Source organism: Colletotrichum phormii, assembly GCF_030913505.1.
Source record: "Colletotrichum phormii strain CBS 102054 chromosome Unknown BDP81scaffold_24, whole genome shotgun sequence".
Classification (NCBI taxonomy): Eukaryota; Fungi; Ascomycota; class Sordariomycetes; order Glomerellales; family Glomerellaceae; genus Colletotrichum; species Colletotrichum phormii.
The window spans coordinates 262,984-286,680 of NW_026851466.1; the positions used below are offsets into that span (position 1 = coordinate 262,984).

At 54.2% G+C, this 23,697-nt stretch overlaps 8 protein-coding genes across 8 annotated transcripts; 7 read left to right on the forward strand and 1 right to left on the reverse strand.

Annotated features, from left to right (window-relative positions):
* Positions 1 to 850: 850 nt before the first annotated feature.
* Positions 851 to 2,513, forward strand: BDP81DRAFT_398518 (inner membrane transport protein yfaV; the record flags this gene model as incomplete). The annotated part of the gene is made up of 5 exons (XM_060588471.1): positions 851 to 1,036; positions 1,130 to 1,298; positions 1,372 to 1,461; positions 1,520 to 1,580; positions 1,643 to 2,513. 5 exons carry the CDS (start codon positions 851 to 853, stop codon positions 2,511 to 2,513), a joined length of 1,377 nt encoding a protein of 458 aa, XP_060440423.1.
* A 1,606-nt stretch (positions 2,514 to 4,119) lies between these two features.
* BDP81DRAFT_398519 (fungal-specific transcription factor domain-containing protein) lies at positions 4,120 to 6,572 on the forward strand (the record flags this gene model as incomplete). Its single annotated transcript, XM_060588472.1, has 2 exons — positions 4,120 to 5,591; positions 5,648 to 6,572. The coding sequence occupies 2 exons, from the start codon at positions 4,120 to 4,122 to the stop codon at positions 6,570 to 6,572; spliced, it is 2,397 nt and encodes a 798-aa protein (XP_060440424.1).
* A 34-nt stretch (positions 6,573 to 6,606) lies between these two features.
* On the reverse strand, positions 6,607 to 7,752 carry BDP81DRAFT_382864 (NADP-dependent oxidoreductase domain-containing protein). Its single transcript, XM_060586919.1, has 2 exons — positions 7,341 to 7,752; positions 6,607 to 7,258 (listed from the first exon to the last, which is right to left on the reverse strand). Exons 1-2 carry the CDS (start codon positions 7,673 to 7,675, stop codon positions 6,622 to 6,624), a joined length of 972 nt encoding a protein of 323 aa, XP_060440425.1. The 5' UTR covers positions 7,676 to 7,752; the 3' UTR covers positions 6,607 to 6,621.
* A 358-nt stretch (positions 7,753 to 8,110) lies between these two features.
* BDP81DRAFT_409944 (male sterility protein) lies at positions 8,111 to 12,397 on the forward strand. Its single transcript, XM_060589096.1, has 3 exons — positions 8,111 to 9,015; positions 9,065 to 10,452; positions 10,509 to 12,397. Exons 1-3 carry the CDS (start codon positions 8,367 to 8,369, stop codon positions 12,162 to 12,164), a joined length of 3,693 nt encoding a protein of 1,230 aa, XP_060440426.1. The 5' UTR covers positions 8,111 to 8,366; the 3' UTR covers positions 12,165 to 12,397.
* A 1,275-nt stretch (positions 12,398 to 13,672) lies between these two features.
* Positions 13,673 to 15,284, forward strand: BDP81DRAFT_501174 (metallo-beta-lactamase family protein; the record flags this gene model as incomplete). Its single annotated transcript, XM_060595529.1, has 3 exons — positions 13,673 to 13,695; positions 14,302 to 14,467; positions 14,525 to 15,284. The coding sequence occupies 3 exons, from the start codon at positions 13,673 to 13,675 to the stop codon at positions 15,227 to 15,229; spliced, it is 894 nt and encodes a 297-aa protein (XP_060440427.1). The 3' UTR covers positions 15,230 to 15,284.
* Positions 15,285 to 15,631: 347 nt separating this feature from the next.
* BDP81DRAFT_453617 (uncharacterized protein) lies at positions 15,632 to 16,234 on the forward strand (the record flags this gene model as incomplete). Its single annotated transcript, XM_060592850.1, has 3 exons — positions 15,632 to 15,682; positions 15,744 to 16,145; positions 16,184 to 16,234. 3 exons carry the CDS (start codon positions 15,632 to 15,634, stop codon positions 16,232 to 16,234), a joined length of 504 nt encoding a protein of 167 aa, XP_060440428.1.
* A 559-nt stretch (positions 16,235 to 16,793) lies between these two features.
* On the forward strand, positions 16,794 to 18,155 carry BDP81DRAFT_288213 (appr-1-p processing domain-containing protein; the record flags this gene model as incomplete). Its single annotated transcript, XM_060583046.1, has 1 exon — positions 16,794 to 18,155. A coding segment is annotated over one exon (1,362 nt), but the record flags the coding sequence as incomplete, so codon positions are not given.
* Positions 18,156 to 21,994: 3,839 nt separating this feature from the next.
* On the forward strand, positions 21,995 to 22,894 carry BDP81DRAFT_484269 (uncharacterized protein; the record flags this gene model as incomplete). Its single annotated transcript, XM_060595098.1, has 2 exons — positions 21,995 to 22,560; positions 22,613 to 22,894. The coding sequence occupies exons 1-2, from the start codon at positions 22,114 to 22,116 to the stop codon at positions 22,892 to 22,894; spliced, it is 729 nt and encodes a 242-aa protein (XP_060440430.1). The 5' UTR covers positions 21,995 to 22,113.
* Positions 22,895 to 23,697: the final 803 nt, after the last annotated feature.

Below are 23,697 nucleotides of genomic sequence, written 5' to 3' on the forward strand. Positions count from 1 at the left end.
TCCCTGCCATATCGCCGAGATTTGACGATTACCTAGGTCATATTGAGATCATTTTGCCATGTTGTTCTTGAGATGGCAAGGATGGCAAAACAAGCAACAAGACTAGAAGAGACAAGTCCGTCGCGCCAGAGCCACCCAGCTACGCTACCGGAGAGTTCAAACCAAAGTGGGTACAAATCCGTCATGTCCTTATTCTTACATGACAGACGCCAGCAACATTCGACTAAAAGTGGCTCCCTCCTTTGCGTGTGTGTGTGTTTGGAAATCCGTCAACTTTTTTCGACGGATAAACACATCCACTCAGTCACAGCATATGCAAACCTTCCCTCAATGCTTCAATCTGCTATCCACTGCACTTAATCTACAGAGTCCATTGTGTTAACAAATTCACAGCGGCCGGGTCTCCGCGATTGCGGGGACCCCACACAGCCATCACGGGCTTGAAGGAGGGGGGGGTTTAGAGCAACCGAGCAGGGTAGCATGGGCGAGGTACTCTGTAGACAGAAACCAAGAGAGAGAGAGAGAGAATGAGCCGGGCCAAGAGTCAGAGGTGGTAGTAGTGTCCTAGAGTAGCGCGGCTTTCCTGGGAGGATCCAACACCGTGGTTGCGTCAAGTCTATACCTGGTCGTCCTTTCGGGTTTGTACGCCTATGTGTTTCTTGGAGCCTCCCGTTAGTCTCGACTACTACCTTACTATTTACTTCGTAGTCGTCCAACTACATATGAACCTACATCTCTCCAACTTCATTTCTCTTCTTTAAAGTGTCAAGTGTATCATCATCGCATAACCGCCGACGGAACGCCTACAGACGGAACCAACATAGCCGACAACCTTAAACGACAGTCCAAAATGTCGACAACCGACAAGCCCGAAATATCCTTTGTCGACGACAGGGACGACGATACCCGGTCCGACTCGGAGAAGGCGCTTGTAGTGCGCATAATCGACGATGTGCGCGCTCTGGGGCTCAGCGAGGATGATGTCGAGTTTTATGCCAATTTCACGCCGGAGCAGCGCAAGACGACAATTCGCAAAGTGAGTTTAGTTTTTTGGGATTTTCCCGTCATAGTTTTAAAGAAAAAGAAAAAAAAAAAGGAATGAGATTGGTTGCTAACGCTGAGAGAAAAGGTCGACGTCCGCTTGGTACCGATGCTCGCGGTTCTCTACCTCATTTCCCATCTCGACCGCGCCAACATTGGCAATGCCAAGATTGAAGGTCTGGCCAAGGACCTTGGGCTCAGCGGTGTGCAGTGGAACATTGCCCTCAGTGTCTTCTTCGTTCCCTATGTCCTTCTTGGTACGTTGTATTCCTTTCAACTCAGACTATGTCAGTCCTCGTACTCCAACAAAAGTTACTAACTTCTTTCCAGAGGTCCCTAGCAACATTATCCTCAAGAAGTTCAACCGTCCCTCCGTTTACCTCGGCACCCTCGTAACGATATGGGGCGTCATCATGACCTGTCACGGCGTCGTCAAGAACTTTGCCGGCCTTCTCAGTGTTCGTCTGCTTGCTCTTAGGCGTCTTTGAGGCCGGTTTCTACCCTGGCGCTGTTTACCTTTGCACTTTCTGGTACTTGCCGTGAGTACACCCCTCGCCACTTTTGCTTCTTCCCAAAAGACCTCTACTAACCATCTGAATAGTCGCGACCTCGAAGGCATATTCACCGTCGGCCTCGGCATCGCCACCTTCTTCTTCCTCATCGACCGCCCCTCGCTCAGCGGGAAGTGGCTCACGCCCGAAGAGATCCGCTTCCTCGAGATCCAGCACTTCATCAAGCAGGGAGGCCGCTTCCAGGACGAGAAGCAGGAGGACAAGTTCAAGTGGCACGATCTCAAGGCCGTTGTCACGAACTGGCGGCTGTACATGCAGGCGTGGACGCTCCTCGCTACCTCGGCGTGCAGTTACGGTACCAAGTTCACGTTACCTACCATCACGAAGGCCATGGGCTTCAACAACACGGCCGCGCAGCTTATGACGGTCCCGCCGTACTTTTGCGGTGCTGCCTCTGCCATCTTCTTCGCTCGCCTGTCGGACAGATACTACTGGCGCATGCCCTTCGTCGCGATCCCCATGGGCCTCATCACCATCGGCTACGGCGTCATCATCTCCTTCAAGGGCGATCTGTCCGGTAACATCGCGGGAGCCATGGTTGGCTTCATCATCACCTGCATGGGCATCTACCCCATCCAGCCCGCGGGCTCCTCCTGGGCGGCGAACAACCTCGCTCCGGCCTCGCGCCGCGCTATCGGCGTCGCCTTCAATATCTGCGTGGGCAACATTGCTGGTATCATCGGCAGCTACATGTACCTCGACAACGAGAAGCCCAAGTACTACACCGGTTTCGGCCTGTCGCTGGCGTTTGGCGGTAGCGGGTTGATTGTTGCGCTGCTGCTGGAGTGGAGCTACAAGTGGGGGAATGACAGGAAGGCCAAGATGTCCGAGGAGGAGATTGGGGCAAAGTACACGGAGCAGCAGCTTATGGATAATGGGTTACAAGAGCCCTCACTTTAAGTACACTCTGTAAGAGCTCTCCGAGAGGCTCTTCAGAGGCGATGGACTATGGATGGTACAGACTGGGCCTTGGTGGCCAGTTGATGGCGGTGGAGGATACGATAGGTGCGGCGTGCGGAAGATGTTCTTGACACTTATTATTTTTCCCGAGTAAATAGCGATTGTTGATGCCGATAATAAACAGCAATCCTTTCTGGCCCAATATTCTATCTCTGTCTCACTCCTTTACTGTGACATTTGAGTCATAATGTGCTTCAACTTCGCAAAAGTTTGGTTGAGTCCTGAGAGTTGGAGTATCATGAACCTATTTGTTGCCCAAAGACTCGAGTGTTTGACAAACCTAAAAAGACCACTTTTTGCTCAATACCAAACAAGAGAATATTTCCTGTCAACTCTAGCACGTCAATGAATTGTCTTTGAGCTTTGCAATACTCACGGATTTTGACTGGCCAAGTAACTTCATGTCGTGTCACAAAATCCATTGCAATCAATCTGAGGCGCTCTTTACTCTACGAGGAGAAATTACTATTATCGTGCCGATTGTTGAATTTGAGGGCCAAGTATCTAGGTGTGGTAGTTCTCATGTGCACTTGTCTCTCTTGGTCGTTGCGTATGCATCATTTCACAACTGAACCGTGTACTTCTCAGGTGCCAAGCATGTGCCTGCCAAGCTCCATGAGCAATCTCTAGTTGCTACGCCTCTCAAGTCTGAAGTCCGACAACTGACTCGCTCTTGGCACATGCCGAGACATCCCGGCGGAATCCCTGACTCTCGAGAAATGTCAGCCTCTTCACCGGCAATGATCGGTTGTAAGGAGGAGCTATCGTGATGTATTGCAACCCTCATGCATATGTTATCTTGGGAGTCGGAAGACGTGCCGAACAAGTCAGATGCGGAAACTCAACGGGTAATACTGGCTGTTTGAGAATGCTGCCTGCTCATCCACTACCTATGTCGATGATTACATTACGTTCCTTCATATTTGCTGCATGGTGTCTTCTGATGACGGGGAAACCCGGGCTCACCCCCCCATTCTCTGGACCCTCTCCCCCAGGAATCCTAAGAATCCGCCTCGGTGTCGGATCTAGCACCACCCCGGGTCACCCCGGACCACCCCGGATCTGTCGCATACCCACGAACCGAACACGCAGCAACTATCAAGTCAACAAACACGACAGACTATGTGCGTCTAGTGCTTCCCCCGCAGCAAAAGGAGGAGGAAGCGGGAGAAAAGACACCCTTGTCCCTGGTCGTCGTAGCGGCCCCCGCCTCCCCCCCAAGTCAGAAAGTCTTGTCTTTCCCCAGACAAATCCCCTCCGTTTTCCGTCGATTTGCGCCAGTTTCCTGTCCCACCTCTCTTCCTTCTTTTCCGACTTTCCATCCAGTCCCCTCCTCGAACCCTTTCCGCCCAAGGTAACCCGCCCATTCACTGTGCGCAACGCGCGGGCGTAACCGCGTGCGTGCGTTTTCGTCGCTCCACTGGGCACCGGGCATAAGCAGACAAATCAGAAAAAGCAAAAACAAAGATAACAGGAAAAGGAGAGCACAGAGCGAGTGGACCCTTGCAAAGTCCGTCGACTCTCCGTCGCGTTTGCTCCCCCGGCCATGGACGCCCCGGAGTATCGCCGTCCTCTCCCCGGCCCGGGCAGCCCGGCTCCCGATGGCCGTCACTCCTCGTCGGCCGCCTCAGCCGCCGCGGCCAGCAGTCCCCGTGGTGACTCGCGGAAAAGAAGCTTCAGCTCCGCCGCCGATCAGCACTCGCCTCTGTCCGACGAGCTCACCGGGACGGGGTCTTCGTCCTCCGCTGCCGCTGCCGCCGCGAATCGCCGCAAGTTGCAGAAAGTCAGCCGCGCGTGCGACTTTTGCAAGCAGCGCAAGGCACGGTGCAGTGGGACCATCCCCTGCGACAAGTGTACCAGAAAGGGCCTCACGTGCGTCTACGATGCAAAGTACTCCCGCGGACGCCCCCCGACCCCTCCGCCTTCGGCCGTTTGGTCTACGGGTTCCAACGCCGTGTCTGGATCCGAGGAGCCGCCTGTTGTCATGTATCGCACTACTGAAGGGGGAGGGGGAGAGCATGTCGCTGCACCGGCCGCGCCGTCGCGTTCGCTGAGGGGACATGTACGCGAGAGCCAGGGCCCGGCGTCGCGAGCCTCGCCCGAACTCGGTATGGCTGAGATCCAGGGCCAGATCTTCGACCCAACGTCTGGCGTAACTTTCTTGCACAGGGCCTGGAAGCGGCTCTCGAAACACGAGAGTAACATCGTGCCGGACGAGCTGAATGCTTCGACTGAGAGCCAACCACTCATGCTGGCTGGTGATAAGCCGCTGCCCCCGGTCACGGACGAGGATGTGGCCAACTTGTCGCTTCCAGACTCGAGAGAGATCAAGGATCTGTTGGCCCTGTACTTTGATGTGTCCATCGCGACCTACCGCGTCCTGCACCGTCCCTCCGTCGAGGCATGGCTGAGGACCATGATCAACAACCTCCGCGACGGAAAAGCTGTCTGGCAGGATATTGGCCGGGGTAGAGCCTCCATCGTCCTCACGGCGCTCGCCATCGCGACCGCCCACAATGAAAAGTCCCAGGGGGTTCACTCACCGGAAGGCGAGGCTTTGTCCCTGGCTCGAAGTGACCAACTCTTTTGCGTCGCACTGCAGCTCACAGAGCGCGAGACAGGGCTTCCGCGACTTGAATCAGCCCAGTCACGCTTGATCCAGGTTCTCTACCTCCTCACCACGTCGCGGATGAACCGTGCCTGGTATACCTTTGGAAACGCGCTTCAGATTATATCTGCGCTGGGCATGCATAGAAAAGCGGCCAAGAAGCGGCACTTGACACCGGGCAACTCGGATTACATCCAGGCCCAGTGTCGCATGCGAACGTTTTGGACCAGCTATGTCTTGGACAAGTACCTGGGCGTCATATTCGGTCGTCCACGCCACTTCCACGATGATGACATCGACCAAGACTACCCGGACAGGATCGACGACGAGGATATGACTGCACAAGGACCCATTGAGAGATCGGAAGAACATTCTGATTGTCACATTGACGCGCTGATATTCCACGCCAAGTAAGTGAGCCCCATGTCTGATCATACTCTCTACCTTTGATGCTGACATGTGACAGAATTGCACAAATCATCGGAAACACATCAAGAGAAGTCTACTCGATAAAAGCAATCTCCGAACAAGAACGCGTCGCCGCCGCACACCGCCTCAGTGAAAAGATCCACGAATGGCGCGCCAGTCTCCCGCCTCATCTCGGATCGATCCGCCCCTCCATGCTGATCCCAAGCTTCCGTCGCCAAGCCACGGTCCTCAAGCTGGCCTACTCCCACGCCATCATGCACGCGAACCGCCTCTTCCTCCTGGGGAATCTGAGCTCCGGCAGCGAGACGCAGATCTTGGAGTGCATCGGCGCAGCGAGGACGGTGCTCGAGACCGTGGACGGTATGGCTGCTGAGGGTCCCATCTTCCACGCCTTTTGGTGGACGCAGTATGTTACGTTCTGCGCCCTGCTGGTCACGTACGTATGGGATATTCAGCAGAAGAGGCGAGGCATCAGGCTTGAGGGAGAGGGCAAAGCGAAGCATACTAAGCTCATGGACCTGGCTGAGCGGTGCCAGACGCATCTTGCGCACGCCACGGCGTCCAACTCCCCCAGCCGCCGGTATGCCATTATCCTGGAAGAATTCAGAACGGAGGGTCTCGGGCAGATGTCACGGCAGAGTCAGATGAATTCACAGGCGCCCCGGACTTCTGCACCTCGACCGGCTGCGCCCCCTGCAGACGCCCATGTGGCACCCACGCAAGGGAATGGGGGAAACGGAGGAGCTACGATGGCGGCGGACGGATTTGACTTTAACCATGCGTATGCTGCCGAGTCTGGCACCGTTGATATGATGGACCAGGGCGATGCAGGGTTCTTGGGGTCTAACTTGCTCGATGAGTGGCAGACGACCGATTGGCTAGACCTCGACTCTTCTGCTTTTGGCCCATATCTGGACATTGACTCAAGTCCGTTGGCTTGGATGCCGGATATAGGAGGATAGGGACGAGGACTTAAATACAGTCTATAATAATTGCATTGATCTATGTCTTCTAAATGGTGAACTTTGTCAAGTTCTCAGGGCCCGTCTCCTGTGCCACCTTCTTCACCTCCTCCTCTCCCAACTCCTGGAAGATATCGAAACCCCATCTCGTCTGCCAGTTGAATCTCTTGTTCCTCTCGAGTCCATTCAACTGCGCAAACGCATCCGCGGGCAGCTCCTGCACCTTGAAATTGGACTCTATCCGGCTAGGAGTAACACTCTTGGGCAGAACAACAGTGCCGCGCTGGACACCCCAAATAGCAAGCAACTGGCCGCCGTCAATGCCGAGCTTCTTGCCCAGCTCGCCGACGAGAGGATCGTCTACCGTCCTCGGCTCGCCCGTCTGGTTGTTGCCCAGAGGCGAGTAGGCGGCGAGCTGGATGCCCTTTGACTTGCAGAACTCGAGGAGATCCGGCTGTTGAAGGTACGGGTGTGCCTCGATCTGGTTGACAGCGGGAACTGTCTTGGTCTTAGTGAGGAGGTCCTCGATGCGCTGCTTAGTGAAGTTGGAGACGCCGATGGCGCGGACCTTGCCGCTTTGGACCAGCTTCTCCATGGCTGCCCACGTTTCCGCGGGGTCAATGTCGGCCAGCTCAAAGACGCCGTTGGAGTCAATGGGGAACCATTTATCCGACGGCTTGAATGCCCTGTAATTCTGGTCAGTACATGCATTATTTTTGTTTCGTCCTGCACAAATGCTGTCACAAAGAGGCAAAGAATGAGACTTACACTGGCCAGTGCATCAGGAACAAATCAAGGTAGTCCGTTCCCAAGTCCTTCAGCGTCTTGTCAACACCAGACTCGACATCTTCGGGTGCGTGCTTGGTGTTCCACAGCTTTCCCGTAACAAAGATCTCTGAGCGAGGCACGCCGCTCTTGCGAATGCCCTCACCAACTTCCGCCTCGTTGCGGTAGATGGCGGCGCAGTCGATGTGGCGGTAGCCGGAGCGCAGGGCAGTCTCAACAGCACGCTCAACCTCGTGAGCGCCGGCTTGCCAGGTGCCGAATCCCACTGCGGGGATCTTTGCGCCAGTGTTGAGAGTGAAGTGTGTTGCGAGAGGCATCTTGAGTTGTAGGTGTGTGTTTGTGTATGTGCAGGGATCAATGGCGTTTATCCGTGGTTAGTATGAATGCAATTATTGAACTCTGCACAATTCAAGCTGCAAGTATCAAATGGTGTGCCCAAAACAGGTGACTTGATGGAAAGATCAAGTAGATAATAAATCGGTTTCAGCCACTCTGCCATTGACACTGCGAGCAAGACTTGTGGCTCCCCAAAGACTCCATCATCACCAAGTCCGTAGTAGTGGTTTAGACTGACGGATTCTTTTCCTTCAAGCTAGCCACACCCCAGCCGAATCCGTCCAAACTGTCCAAACCCGTCAGCGGAGCACTCGAAATCCGTCAAACTACCCCAGCATTGAGCGGGGAAACCGATTCATGCCTCCCCCACCAACGGAGACCCTCCTCCACGTTTCTGTCCCGCCTCGATCGCCACCAAACGTGGTCCACTCGGAGGGCGTCAGGCAGGGTATCAGCATTGGCGGAAGTTGAGGAATTCACATCACCGGCGTCGGAACAACGACCGTTTTGCCTGGGCCGCGGAGCCGTTCTCCATCTCTCAAAAGGGTGGCGCTTGAACCACTCATCGAGCCATCCACAACCTCAAAAGCAGGGTGGTCGTCGATTCATCATCAACAATCCGGAGAACACTCGTCGTTGACTTTGGATGAACCACTTGCAACACCATCCACCATGAGTCCCCCCTCAGTATACGGTCCCACGAGCGCGGCGCTCCCGAGCTCCAGCTTGGGCGCGAATCCCCTCGTTGACTCTGCCGTCGTGCAGGACCTGGACAATGACGATTCCACTCTCAAGACTGTGGACGAGCTGGTCCGCCGGCGCGCCCGGGCGTATCCCGACCAAGTCATTGTCTCCTACCCCTCGTCAGGTATCACATATGTCGACTATACCATGAGACAGCTCGATGTCTTTGCCTACCGTGTTGCCAAGTTCTACGAGCAGCGCATCCCTAGTCGCCTCAACTCAGATGAGAAGCCCACGACTGTGGCTGTTCTCGGCCCCTCCAACTTTGACTACCTCGTCACTATGCTGGCATTGACCAAGCTGGGACACACAACGCTCTTCTTGTCAACACGAATCTCACAGGAGGCCATTGAGTCTCTCATCAGCGTTACTGGTGCTAAGTTCCTGCTGGCTGACAAGAGACATCTCGAGACTGCCGAGGGAGCCAAGCAGACTCTGCCTCACTTCGATGTGTTGGAGATTGCCGGCCAGTCAACGTTTGACTTCCCCATCGAAGTCCACGCTGATACCCGTCTGGATTATGGCCGTGATCTCTCGGTCGAGACCAACAACCTGATCTACATCATTCACTCCAGTGGTATGTTGTAATCCTTATTTCGCTTCTAGAGCGCAACTGACTGTTCCAGGCTCGACTGGCTTGCCCAAGCCCATTTACCAGACGCAGAAGTCGGCCATTCACAACTACTCCAGCAGCATGAACATGAAGGCCTTCATCACACTGCCTCTGTACCACAACCACGGAATCTGCAATTTGTACCGTGCCATCTACTGCGGAAAGCCCATCCACCTGTACAACGCGGATCTCCCGTTGACCAGAGAGCATCTCACAAGCATCATGCGCAAGCACAACTTTGAGATCTTCTACGGTGTGCCCTACGCCCTCAAGCTCCTCGCTGAGGCAGACGAGGGCATGGACCTGCTGCGCCAGCTCAAGATCGTCATGTACGGCGGCTCCGCCTGCCCCGACGACCTTGGCGACACCCTCGTCAACAACGGCGTCAACCTCGTCGGCCACTACGGCGCAACCGAGGTCGGACAGCTCATGACGTCTTTCCGCCCTACCAACGACAAGATCTGGAACTACGTCCGCGAGCACGAGAAGCTCGCACCGTACCTCAAGTGGATTCCCCGCGGCCCGAACCTGTTTGAGTGCTGCGTCCTGCCCGGCTGGCCTGCCAAGGTCGCCACAAACCAGGAGGATGGATCCTACTGCACAAAGGATCTGTTCGAGCCTCACCCGACGATCCCCAAGGCGTGGAAGTACATTGCTAGACTTGACGACACTATTGCGCTCGTCAACGGCGAGAAGTTCAACCCCGTCCACATGGAGGGCACGATCCGCTCCAACAAGAACATCACCGAATGCGTCATCTTCGGCGTCGGTCACCCGTCTCTCGGTGCCCTCGTCGTTCCAGCCCCGGCGCTAGCTGGCAAGAGTGACGCTGACATCCTTGAAATCGTTTGGCCCGTCGTTGAGAGCGCGAGCAAGCCCGTCGAGGCCTATGCCCGTGTCTCCAAGAACATGATCAAGCTTCTCCCTTACGACTGCGAGTACCCTAGGACCGACAAGGGCAGCGTCATTCGCCAGGCCTTCTACAAGCGGTACGCCAAGGATATCGACGAGGTATACGATAACGCGGACGCAGCCAGTGGTGACCTGAAGAAGTTCAGCGTCTCTGAGCTGCAGGACTTCATCCGCCAGGGTCTTGTCCAGACGCTCTCCAAGAACGTCCAGTTGGATGACGATACCGACTTCTTCCTGCTCGGCCTCGATTCCCTGCAAGCTATTAAAATGCGTTCTGACATTCTCAGGACGGTTGACATTGGCGACAACAAGCTTGGTCAGACTGTCGTTTTTGACCACCCCTCGATCAACAAGTTGAGCGCCTACCTCTACAGTCTTGGCACTGGAGAGGGTGTTCAGGCCGATGTTCCCATCGAGACCGAGATGCAGGAGCTCATTGACAAGTACGGTAACTTTGGTCCTATCGAGTCAGCTCCCAGATCGTCTGTCGTAAGTCAACACCCCACCAACATCTGTCTGGCATCTCTTTACTAACCTCTTCATAGGCCGTCACTGGCGCAACTGGCTCTCTCGGAGCCCACATCGTGAGCAAGCTTGCCGCCGATCCGACCATCAAGACCATCTACTGCTTCACCCGCGCCAGCTCTGACGCCGACGCAGCCCGCCGCGTAAAGAGCTCCCTCATCCAGCGCAGACTCTACCATGCGCTACCCGCCTCTTCCCGCAGAAAGCTCGTCGCGCTGTCCACCGACCTCGCTGACGACAAGCTCGGTCTGTCCGAGGACAGATACCGCCAGGTCAAGCAAGATCTCCGCCTCGTCATCCACGCCGCCTGGTCTGTGAACTTCAACATGCGCCTGACGAGTTTCGCAAAGGGCAACATTGCCGGCGTCAACCACCTCATCGCCCTCTGCAAAGCCGCCGGCGACGTCGAGACCGGAGCTTCGTCCCCTGCCGCGTTCAATTTCTGCTCATCTGTCAGCACCGTCGCGCGCGCCACGACGATTCCCGTCCCAGAGTCTGTCCCCGATCTTGAATGGGCCCAGGGTATGGGTTACGCCCAGTCCAAGGTCGTCGCTGAGCACCTCTGCGCCAAGGCAACCCAGGCCGGAATCAAGTCCCGCGTCCTGCGCATTGGTCAGATCGTTGCAGACACCCAGCACGGCGTCTGGAATGCGACTGAAGCCATCCCCCTCATGCTCCAGACAGCCATCACCGTCGGCGCCCTCCCCAAGCTCCAAGAGACACCCTCCTGGCTGCCCGTGGACACCGTCGCGCAGGGCGTCATCGACATCTCCCTCTCTGACGCCGACGGCGTATTCACCAACGTCGCGAACCCCAAGATGTTTAGCTGGACTGAAGACCTCCTGCCCGCCCTCAAGGCCGCAGGCCTCGAGTTCGAAGAGGTCGAGCCCAAGGAGTGGATCCGTCGCCTGCGCGCCTCAAACCCTGATCCCGCCGCCAACCCGCCCATCAAGCTCGTCGACTTCTTCGCGTCAAAGTATGACAGGGATGAGTTCTCGCCGTCCAAGACGTACGTCACCGATAACGCCTGCTCTCTCTCGCCCGCGCTCGCTCAGGCGCCCGTGCTGGATCAGAAGTTGGTCGACAACTTTGTCAGGTACTTCAAGGCCAACCACTGGGTCAAGAAGAACCAGGGTTCCGCCAAGACGGTCGTCATGGTCGCGGGCCCCTGCGGCAGTGGAAAGTCTACGCTCGCTACCTCTCTGGCCTCCTCGCTCAAGGCACCCTTCATTGAGGGCGACTCTCTGCACTCCAAGGCGTCCATTGAGAAGATGGGCAGCAACGTCGCCTTGACCGACGAGGATCGATCTCTGTGGCTTAGCCGCATCGGCAAGAGAGCTTCCGAGGCCCTCGAGGATCTGGGCTACGACTCCGTCGTCGTCAGCTGCTCGGCTCTGAGAAAGTCGTATCGCGATACCCTTCGCAGCGTCTTTGCCGAGCAGGAGGGCGTAAAGGTTGTCTTCCTCGACCTTCAAGCTAGCCCTGAGACGCTTGTGCAGAGGGTGAACGAGCGCAAGGGTCACTACATGCTGGCGAGCATGGTCGAGGGACAGGTTGAGGTGTATGAAGCTGCCGGCATCGCGGAGCTGGATGTCCTCCCCGTTGAGGCCGAGGGCTCACCGGCAGAAGTGTTTGAAGAGGCCAAGTGGCTGCTTGGACAGATTGGACTGAACTGATTTTTTTGATTTTTTTTGCGAGATGATAAAAGCGGGCATATAATTGGCGTTATGGATAATGGTTGCTAGGGTACATGTAATCATGAGAATTTCTTTACGCGTTTGAATAACAAATTTGACATCACCTCAAATCGCCACCTTTCGCACCTGGGCGCACCCTTTTCCTTGTCTTGAATCGTCATGTCGAAGGAGTCGTAAGCACATCCTCTAATTTTTTACCACAGCATAATCGCCATCCTCCTCGATCCCGGTGCATGACCACTCTCGAGTTGTCATTCCTGTCTTCTGAGCCGTTGACGGTGTATGTGAAATATGCTGATGCGCCGATGCACGAATGAATCTTTTCGTTTAGTCTCCCATGCGGAGTGTTCCACAGCAGTTGTCCTTTGCCGATCGAGGGGCAATCCGAACAGCCCGCCCCCGATGGACAGATCCAGCGTCTGAGTTGCGTACAGTGGTGACAGAGATACAACCCCTGACTGCTTATGTCCTTGAGAATAAGGAAGAGGAGGTTATTGAGTCTTCTGTTATTTTTTCTTAATTTGGAATGTGTAGCCTGGGAGAGGAGGCTGTAAAGAGATTTGCAGGTGAGAGCCAGGCACATGGCGGACTCCGTGGGGAGGTGCGAGGCTACTTCGAGCATGATGTCGGGTATTTGCCGAAGAAGAATGGGTAGATCGACCAAGGAGACACTTTTTGTGCCTGGAGGCGTCTCCATGGGTGTAATGTCTGACATGGTTTCGACTTGACACCTGCGCGCGCTGGTGGAAGGCTCACGATGAGGAGTGGTCACCCTTGTTGCCGGAATACGAAGTCTTGGGGATGACCGTTGTGAGCCTCCAAGCACGGCCGTTGTGGAAACCGATTTCTGGAACGATCAGGTCTGTGATTCTTTGTCGATGATGGCGTGTCATGGCCAGATGCTTTGACTCGAACAGCGGTTAGGACTAGGCCAGAACGCACCTAGAGGGTCAAAGTTTTGCGGCTACCGTCTCTTCGGGACAAGACACAAAGACCATCGGAGATGAAAATTTAAATCACAATTTCTACTAGAGAATTTTCAAGACGCATTCTAGAGGTTCGCGCGGATTTCCAGACACGTGAGACGTGTATGTCCTCCTGTCACCACCATGATGCTCTGATTCCGGCACAGGGGCTCTCCTACCTCATCTTCCTATGAACACGGTTTTTCGCATCTTTGGCACAGACTAGTTACCTCCTTGGAATTCTTCGTCTTCTGAGCATTTGCACTCAGTCTGAAGTCATAACACCTGACAGCAAGTTTACGTGCAGCTTGCGCAAGTTGCAGCTAAGGTTCAAATGATCAAGACCATTCCTATATAGATGCATCCACAGGATCATCTCCTTGGCCTTCCATATATAGCCACGCATCTTTTAAAAAGGCCCTTGGAAGGTTGGATGTCCCACTGATGTAATCACAAAATGTAAAGAGCAAGGCGTTGGCTCCGAAGGGTCCGAAGTCTCGGCCGTCGCAAAATTAGGAAAACATGAACACTTACGCAGTAGTTTAGTATGTAGCCGAAACCAGCCAGGGTAAGTATCACTAATCTTCAATTCGAAGAATGAATACTCGGAGCTTTTTCAGTGCAATAGTCAGCTTGATTTGAAAGTCTGGTGCTCGCCTGCCATAGGTCTCAAGGTCATGAGTGAAGACATTGGGGAAGAGTGGCCACGGAAACAAAATAGCTCCGCACCATTACGATGATAGTACATCCGAGTCAACCCAACGACGCTTGATATTTTACCACGACTCGGAAGCAGATGGAAAAACTCATTCTTTCGTACATGCAATTCAATATGTTATAAAAACAGGAACATCCGATCTGCAAAGTAGTAGGTGCTCGCACTGCATCGAAGTGAGGTTCGTCCAGGTCTATCGCTCTTTTGATCAAAAACGGACACAAACACCATCATGCTCGCCAAAATAATCATCACCGTCGCTCTATCGGCGACCTTTGGGAAAGCTGCCGCATCATGCAGTTGTAACCTTAAGGTCGAGAGCTTCATCTGCCCGGGTAGAACGTTGGACGTTGTGTCGTCTCTGATCATCGGCTCTCAAGCTGCCGCAATCATCGACTTGCCCTGAGCGGTATCTGACGCAGAAAACCTAGCTCAGTGGGTTAAAAAATACGACTGATAAGCCTCTGTTGGCGGCTTTCACGACGCATAACCACCCCGATCACTACCTGAGCGGGAAAACGTTCCTCCAACACTTCCCCGAGGCTAAACACTATGCCACCCCTGAGACGGTGCAGGGAATCCAGAATGAGGCTCTCAATAAGGTGACTGAAGCTTCCATAGGAATTCTTGAAATTCTGCAGCTAACAGTTTGGTTATAGACAGAATTTTGGTCTGCGGCCTATGGGCCCGACATCATCGCTCCCGTCCCCGCGATTCCGACTGCATACAACTTCTCCTTCTTCACCCTCCCAGGCGACGAAAAGTGCCCGATTGAAATCCTCGAGAACGTCGGCGGCGATACGATTGATCTATCGACTTTCTGGATCCCGTCCACCAAGACACGGATCGCTGGTGACGTCGTCTACGGCCACCAGATGCATGCCTGGCTTGCCGACCTTCTCACTCCGGCCCTCACAGAATCTTGGCTCACGACTCTCGACTTCATCGGGGGCCTCAAACCTAATCTCGTTATACCCGGACACGCGCTATCAGCCGACACCTTCAGTGCAGTCACCGATGTCGACCATACGAGAGACTATGTTTCTTTCTTCCAGAAGAACGTTGAAGCCAAGGGCACCGACTTTTACACCCCGCAGGAGATTTCGAACACGATTGAGGATGCTTTCCCTGGTTTGACGAATTTGACCTCTTCAACTACTTCGGCTACCTTGCTCAATATTACATCGGAGAACTTTGGACGGGGTGGGCAGAGACAGGTGCACTACTTCGACTTGACTAATATGTATAATGACACGGATATCCTGGATGGGTGGCGCTTGCAATGGTGCTGTCATACCTTACTTGATGATTTGATACCTCTCGGTTTATATCACGCCGATGAGTGGATGGACTCAGTAATATGAGGGCGAGGATCATTAAGCCATGTTTGTACAAGTATTGGTTACATGTACTTACCGCATGCATTGCAGCTTTAGATAATTGCATATGCGTTACCGAAAGTCGAGAAGATGGTACATGTACCTCTGAGGCTCCAAGTAGCCACCGAGGTAGCGTCAAATAAAGGTGTAGAAAAGAGTGGAAATGTATGTTCAAGGTTTTCGGTCACAAAATGATGTCAGAGTTGAGCTCGACGGAGAAAGGTTGTCTCCTATGGCTATCGAGACTTCAAGGTTCCCTAAGAGATCACTTTGTCCGGATCCCACTTACTTAAAGCGCTCCATTTAAAATGATTGATGTACTGGCAGCTTTCGAACTCGACTTCAGACATCTGCCTTGATCCCCTTGACCCTCTTGATACCATCATAATGCGCTTCTATCAAGTCCAAGCTTTCATCATTGCTGCCTTGGCCGCTTCGGTAAGGCCAAGATTCCATACCAGTACAACGAGTCTACTATTCGATGCTAATCTAACGCTAGGCCCACGGATTAGTGATTCCTGATAAGACTCCCATTGAAGGATATGGGGTTTTCATCCCACAGTGGGAGTTCGATACCGGCCTCGGGGCTGAGAAGGTGGCCGTGAATGGTACGGTCGAGGATCTCTTGGAAGGGCTCCGCCCCTATGAATCTCTGGACGCGCAGGTTTTGGGCCCAGATATGGCTTCGGGTACCTCTTCTCCTGTCTTACAGAAGCGGGACGACTTCGGCGATGGTCGTGTCCTCTGCTACAACTTCCCAAAAGGCTTGAACGCCGCTGCAAGAGACGGTATCAACCTCCTAAAGCAGATCCGACACAGAAGACCTACAAACCAAGCCGGCCCGGGAGAATGCGGTCGTATGAGTTGCTCCGAGAATACGGCAATCTGGTGGTGCAATGAGGTGAGTTTAATACCTAACGTGACATCTTACGTACGAAGCTGAGTGACCTCTTTGTAGGACGACAAGCCAAAGACTCCGGAATCCTTTAGAATCATTGCCGATGGCGCCGATAAGGTCTTAAAAACGTGTGGAAGGGAAGGTTGGCCCACCGCGATGAGGTCCTCAGGGCAGGCATTCCATAAGACGAAGTGGAACGTTATTGTTCGCGGTGAAAAGTGCTGATGATGAAAAAAGACAACTTCAAGTTCGCGATTGAAATCGCCAGTAATCAAGGTATTAGATAGAGTTTACAGAGACTAAGAATGTTGATGAAGCCTTCCCTCCAACCTGCATCTCTCGGGGGGGTTTTTTTTTTCGAGTGATTGTTGCCAGTAGGATCTGTTATGACTTTGATCCTGGAGGCGGAAGAGGTTCTATCAATCTTAGGGTCGGATGCAAATTACTTCCGTCAGCTCACCAAAGCAAGTTAAAATCGGAACCAAAATGCATATTCTCAAATTCGCTTTTTGCCATGCTTGAAATCAAAAATTACCATTCATACTCAAACTCAGATAAATTATTGAAGAGAGTGGTGGTTCCCTGCCTATGTGGATGAGATTGGAACTGCATCAATAGGCAAAAGAAGATATCCATGCAACACGGCAAAGCATGGACAGTCTACAGCAAATTCTCGTCCATCTACTGGATGAAACGGATTCAAGCGCTGACTCGGATCATGACGACTGCCACCACGACCATCACCACCACCACCTTCGTCATATCAAGGACCAGTTAGACGATCTGGAGCCCTCTACACATCTACAGCTTCTGCACCAGCTTCTCTGTGTTCGCATACCGGAGCCACCGCTCCCGGAAGACATTCTTGTCGGGATAGACTCAGTCTTACAGCAACAGGCATCACATCGTGTACTGACATTGGCGGGTTCTATCCAACCGACAATCGCACTCAAACGAACGAACCATAACCGCGTTAGAGTTACGCTCTGGAAAGGTGACATCACGACTCTCACCGGCATCACTGCAATCACCAATGCCGCGAACAGCCAGGGACTCGGATGCTTCCAGCCGGCGCACCGCTGCATAGACAATGCGATTCACTCTTGCGCTGGGCCCCGGCTGCGGGACGAGTGCTACCGGGTCATGAACCAAAGAGGCCGTGAACTCGGACCGGGCGAGGCGATAGTCACAGACGCGTATTGCCTACCAGCGATGCATGTGGTGCATACAGTCGGGCCGCAACTGCAACGCGGCTCAAAACCAACGACAAACGAGACGCAACAGCTCGCCCAATGCTATCGCAGCGTTCTTGACGCAGTCGAACCGCTGCCCTCGGCGCCGGATGGCAGGAAGATTGTCGCGTTATGCGGCATCTCGACCGGCTTGTTCGCCTATCCGGCGCGAGATGCAGCAGCTGTCGCGGTCAGCGCAGTCACAGATTGGCTCGAGCACCACGAGGATACGTCCATCACCGATATCATCTTCAACACCTTCACGGACGCAGATCATGCCATCTACCAGGAGATCCTGGCCTCTCCCCCGCATGTTACATGGATGGGCCGGTCACCAACTCCGCCGGCAAGTGCGAATCATCCGCCGCTGATCCAGTGTGACTCGCTGGACCGGGCCAGGCAGTGGCTGGACGCGGCTGACGCAGTCATTGTGAGCGCCGGTGCCGGTCTGTCTGCTTCCGACGGGCTGGATTACACTTCGTCGGCCCTGTTTGCCAAGAACTATCCCGGTTTCTTGAAGTATGGGCTGCGAACTCTGTACAGCGTCTTTGGCTTCACCTCTTGGCCAACGGAACAAGTCCGCTGGGGCTACTACTTTACCCACTTGGCGATGATCAAGTCTTGGCCAGAATCCGGAATGTACCGAATGCTCATTTCATGGCTCGAGAGGTTTGGTGGAAACGCCCATGTGAGAACATCTAACGCCGATGGCCTCTTTGTTGCCAATGGGATATCGCCGGAGAGACTCTCAACCCCTCAAGGCTCGTACTCTGTCTTCCAGTGTTTGGCAAATTGCCGACCGGAGGCGACAATGCCATCGGCACCTTTAGTTGCAGATGCGCAGGCGTTCTTAGACCCAGTATCTCAAATATTGACAGAACCGAGCAAGGTGCCCCTTTGCAAGTTTTGCGGCGGCAAAATGAACATCTGCGTGAGGGCAGGGCACTGGTTCAACGAGAAGCCCTTTGAAGATGGAGAGAAGAGATGGAAGCAGTTCCGCCGGGATGTGGTGCATCGTGAGGAAAGGACGACAGTGATCCTAGAGCTTGGCGTAGGGATGTCTACGCCGGGGGTCTTGAGATGGCCCAACGAGGATCTCGTCATGAGAGGCGGGGGACGAGTGAAGCTTGTGAGGGTGGGTAAGGGACCTGAGACAGCCGTCCCATGTGGTTTGGAGGCAGATGGGCTGGCGACAAGTATAGACGGCGAGATCTCAGCGGTGGTGAGCGAACTGCTCAGGGCAAGGGCACGAGCATAGTTGAGATGGGTTCAGCCCAAGGATTGGTGCGTAATTATGAAAAACTTCGGTCGATGGAGTAGGGCGTCTCATGCCGAGCTCATGCCGAGCATCAGATATTGAGATGAAGGTAATCGATGAGAGTCTATTCCCGAAAAGGGTTCGACTCAGGAGCACCTCGACGACTACAGGCCGAAGAATCTCAATTTCCCAAATGTCAGAAACGTGCCTTACAAAAGAGAAACCGTGGGACCTGCATTTCCGCCACTTGTAGAGAATGGTAAACCACTCATGACGAGGGTTATACGATCAATACGATTCGTCCCTTGCACGATGCATGAACTCTCTACTCACGACTTTGGGTGAAGACTTCGCCAAACACAAGCTTTCGCAGCTGGAGCCATCCGAGGGGATCGGAGAGAGTTGCCTTCACCGGTTTTCCTGCCGTGCTGTGGTCATGACTAGCCCCTGCTATGCTCTCTGCCCTACGTTCTTGGCACGTAATGCAACCTCGCGTAGTCCTGGCCGTAGCCTTGCATCTTTACGCATCTTCTTGCCCTCCCTCGAGTTTCCCATACCGCACTACGCACCTGAGTAGTCAAGGCTCGGGATAGGGCGGGTCTTGAGGTGTCTTGGCAGCTTGGCAGCGAAGATCAAACTCGCGTGCGGCGTCAGGGGCGCGTCAGGTCTCGTGCGCACAGCGGCACAGCGGCACAGCGGCACAGCGGGCCTGGCGACTCGCACCAGGCCTTACTGTGGCTGAAGAATCCCCCCTTTTATATCACCCACTGTATTGCGATTGGTTTGCCAGAGGATGATTGATCTACGCAAGCATCGCGGGCGCGGGAATGCAAACCATTGTGGTTCTACTACGTATGAAAGAGGGAAATCATTGCGGCGAAGGCTTAGCTAGCGGGGCCCTTACGGAGATCCACTCCGGAAGGCGGAATCGGCCGAGAGGGTGGATCCGCCCAGCCGGTTCTCGGCTCCGAGCCGGGAGAGGCGAAGAAAAGTCAAGAAGAGGCCTGAGCAATGCCAATGCGACGCAAGGCGGCAAAAAAAGCTCCGTCTTTACAAGCTTATTACAGTAGGTACACGACTAAACAAAAGTCTTGGAAGGCCTGATTACCTGTGAGTCTGCCTTAAAGTGTGTCGATGTTCTACCTATCAGATCTTGACATGACTTTCTCGGTTTCTGGATCAGCCGGACCTCCCGACGACTGGGACGGTGGGACCTAGAATGTGCGCCTTATGGCATGGAGGCAACTTTTGCCCACAAACCAGAATAGCAAACGGGCGTCTTCTGTGTGTCCCATGCTTCCAATGCGATCCTGGGAGGCAAGCCCTCAGTAGAGAGCCGATTTCGCCATCGTGTTTCTGACACAACTCTTTTTGCCAAGCTTAATTTTTCTCCGCGCTTCTATTCGAGCGGGGGCGACCTGTTCCTGTTCCAGGTATGCTGCGGTGAAGCACGGACAACACGAATCACAGCAGGCGACTCAGCCAGCCGCGCCCCCCTCTCCATGGATCTCCATGGATTGGCTGAGGCTCACAGCTGCGTGTGTGTGTAGTACTGGCGATGGTCGTGTCTACCAGATCCAAGCGCAACGGCCCCCTGTATCAACTTGCCCCTCAGTTCCCTGTCAGGACGTCTAGAACTGCCATGCTTGCATCGGAGCAAAAGACAACCGACAACCCCTGCCCAGGTCTCCCCATAATGAAGCGCCCGTATTGCCCCTGGCCACCCCCAGATCTTTGTTGAACTGTTCATGTGGACAGGACCACATTCTCGCCTGGCCCCTGGGACTGATTTCCCCCGGGGTTGATGGATGATCCACAGAAACGAGAAACGCCTGGCGGTGCAACGACAGTCCTGGAAAGCACCGGCGGCTCATGCGATTGTCTCCTAGGGATCGTGCCCGGCTGGCAGCAATGATTCACAATGATCAGCGAAACAATGCGCCCCGCCTGCCTCCTTTGCTATGTCAACGGCGATCAAATCCCCCAGCCTCCTCCCGGGCTGGAGGCCTTCATGCCTCCGTACCTCCGTGGTCCTGGCGGGCCACCTCCTTGTTTCCCCTTCCCACCACTTCGACCTTATTCGGAGTGGTGCGAATGCTACTTTTGCGTGGATACTTTGGGCAGCCGAGTCAAGTCTAAATCCAAAAGACCCAATGGGACTGGGCAGCGCGCCAAAGGGCATAGACAAGCAAACGGGGTGAAGCTTGCGCTGGCGTACCTGGCACTAAGCGCTAGCTCCCGCGTGCCCAGCTGAGAATGATGCATAGCATCGCTGCGTCCTGCAGGGACTTCGCCTCTCTCTTTCTGCCCGTTGGTGATTTTCTATCCGCCTTGTCCCATTTCAGTATTCCATCCGTAAAACACCAGCATGCAGAGTGGACATTGAGCACCAGTGTCAGGGACGACACTACGGGCATGGCTAAGCCAACAAGACATCTCAACTTCTCATCGTTTGCGTATCCACTATCGTCCGCTGTTGACGTTCATCAGCAAGTTGCAACGGGGTGGGCTTTAAGGGCCTTTGTTCCAGAAGATTGAGATGATAGCCGTCAGAGATCTCTGCGTCTCTGTCCATTTTTGGTTCCCAGTCGCTCAGAATTACGCTTCCACTATGGACGAACGTTCTCAGTGGCCGAGCGCAGGTTCGAGACTTGAAATCGCGCCGCAGGGCAAGCATCACCTCTGTTGAGTCGCCTTTCCACAGACTCTCCGCACGGCCTCTCGTCTCGCCAACGTGCGGTACCAACCAAACCAAACCAAAGGGGGGGGGGGGGAGAGAGAGAGGAGAAAGGTCTGGTGTGTTTGATTTGGGCGATTCTCTCCCGTGCCCTGGATAATACGGGCGTGGCGCAGATCCTGGAACATCATCTTCCCTCCCCAGGCACACCAGGGATGTGCGACAAACGTTTTCTGATCTGCGACAGTGTTTCTTCCCCTCCCTGCCCTCTGCGAGGAGGTGGGCAACGCGATCGCGATGCGATTGGCTCTTCAACAAGGTTCGGACCCTTGTCGTCTCCCACACAGAGCCTCCTTCGACGATCCAAATCGGAAAGGGCCCAGTTTCGAACTTGTCTCCATCACGAGATGCGGTCGTTCTCGCCGGTGTTTGGCCTCATCTTTTTCGACTCCACACTCTAAACAATTTGCTTGATGTTGGGGCTGGTGTCGGTTCCAAGGGTTGCAATGCACCAGACGGAGGGTGGATCGTGCAGGCGATGTAGGAGATATTCTGCTAAGTTTGCCTCTCATGTGCTGGGGAGTACTGGGGAGTATCAACTCAACATCGTGAAATGTCGAGTACAAAACCGCCTGATTCCTCCCAATCTTTTCTCATCTCTTCTCATCATCAGCATCAACATCTTCAGCTTTTCAGCAGTCTCTTCTCTCTTTCGGTTCTAATACCTCCTCCGGCAGGATACTACTCGTTTACACTCCTCTGGCAAGGAGCACCATCTCATTCATCTCTTAACTACTAGTCAAAATGTCTCTCAAGACCGTCGCTGCTACTGCTATCCTCGCCGCCGCCAACTTGGTGGCTGGCCACGGTGCCATCATCGGCGCTACCGGCGAGCTCGGTGGCACTGGCATGGCCCTCGGTGTTGATCTCAGCACTCCTCGTGACGGCACCCGTCGCGATCCCTTCCAGGGCGACTCCACCCGCTTCAAGGGCGATGCCGCTGACACCTTCGGCGAGACCGTCGGTGCTGGCACCAACGACCTGGAGACTGGCACCAAGGCCATCATGGCCGCTACCGGTGACCAGCTTCCCCAGATCCGTGCCGGTGGCACCATCGACATGACCGTCCACCAGGTCAACGGTGACGGTGGCGGCCCCTACGACTGCATGATCAACGGTGATGCCACTGGCGCCACCTGGACCAACATCAACGTTCCCGTCACTGTTCCCGGCCAGAACTCCCGCAACCGCGTAAGTCACTTCACTCACAACACTACAAAGTATTCGAGTCTAACAGTCACAGGACGGTGCTATGACCGACTTCCCCATCAAGGCCGAGATCCCCGCTGGCCAGACTTGCACTGGTACCGTCGCTGGACAGAACAACGTCTGCTTGGTCCGTTGCCAGAACGCAGCTCGCGCCGGCCCCTTTGGTGGCGTCGTCCCCGTCCAGATGGCCGCCGCCGGCAACACCCCCGCCGCCGCTCGCCGCAACCTGGCCCGCGCTGTTACTGAGTCTGACCGCCAGTTCAAGCGCATGATGAAGCGCGCCATGGAGGCCACCGACTTCGAGGACGAGGAGTAATTTAGTCATTCCTTTGCACATATTCTAAGATTGAAAGGGTGGAGTGGTCTTTGAGGGATTACATGTAACAGTACTGGATTACTGATAATGAGACACGACTGCCTGCTCTAGCTGGAGTATGGTCCTTCTACCTTTTTGCCTCCTTCGCTCTCCAATGTGACGGAATGTACTGTCAGTGACTTGATGGCCAAGAAAAACGAGATATTCTTTTGCCTTTTTGACTCACAGTCAGCAAATGTTGATTCTCATAATCATGGTCGGATGATTATGCAGGGAAATACATGCTAACACTTTGTCTCAAAATCGTCGCGCGCAAAACCTACCCCTGAAAGTAAGACACTCGGTACGTGTCAACTCTTGAAAAGATGACTGCCAGACTGTGACATCTGTTCTAGTGCGCGTGAGCCTCGTCTGGGCTGCGACGAAAGACCGGCAGCACTTTAACGATTTCCAGAATCTTGGAACGTGAAACGAAACAATGGTAAAGCTGGTTCACGGGCCACACACCATCTTGAAAACTCAAAGCGTCTTTAGAAAGAAAAAATGGGTGGGTTGAAACGGCCTCTAGCTCTTCAGACGAAGACACACCCAGGCTTAAGGTTTGTGGTTCCTGGAGAAGCAACCCACAACCTGGGGACCATTTCGTCATTCCGGCATCTATATCCGACTTTTACTGGCTATCGATATAAGCGCAAAGGTAAGTGATCATCAGCTGTTCTTTAGAATGTGGGCTTGCAGATCTTTTGTCCCGGATGTTTCGCAGCCAGGCATGCATTCCATGGCGATGGGCAAACGGTCCAACG

Coding starts and splice junctions, on each gene's coding strand:
- BDP81DRAFT_409944 (XM_060589096.1), top strand. CDS start 8,367: ATGAGTCCCCCCTCAGTATACGGTCCCACGAGCGCGGCGCTCCCGAGC. Junction 9,016..9,064: donor CTACATCATTCACTCCAGTG/GTATGTTGTAAT, acceptor TGACTGTTCCAG/GCTCGACTGGCTTGCCCAAG. Junction 10,453..10,508: donor CAGCTCCCAGATCGTCTGTC/GTAAGTCAACAC, acceptor ACCTCTTCATAG/GCCGTCACTGGCGCAACTGG.
- BDP81DRAFT_382864 (XM_060586919.1), bottom strand. CDS start 7,675: ATGCCTCTCGCAACACACTTCACTCTCAACACTGGCGCAAAGATCCCC. Junction 7,259..7,340: donor TTCCTGATGCACTGGCCAGT/GTAAGTCTCATT, acceptor CCAGAATTACAG/GGCATTCAAGCCGTCGGATA.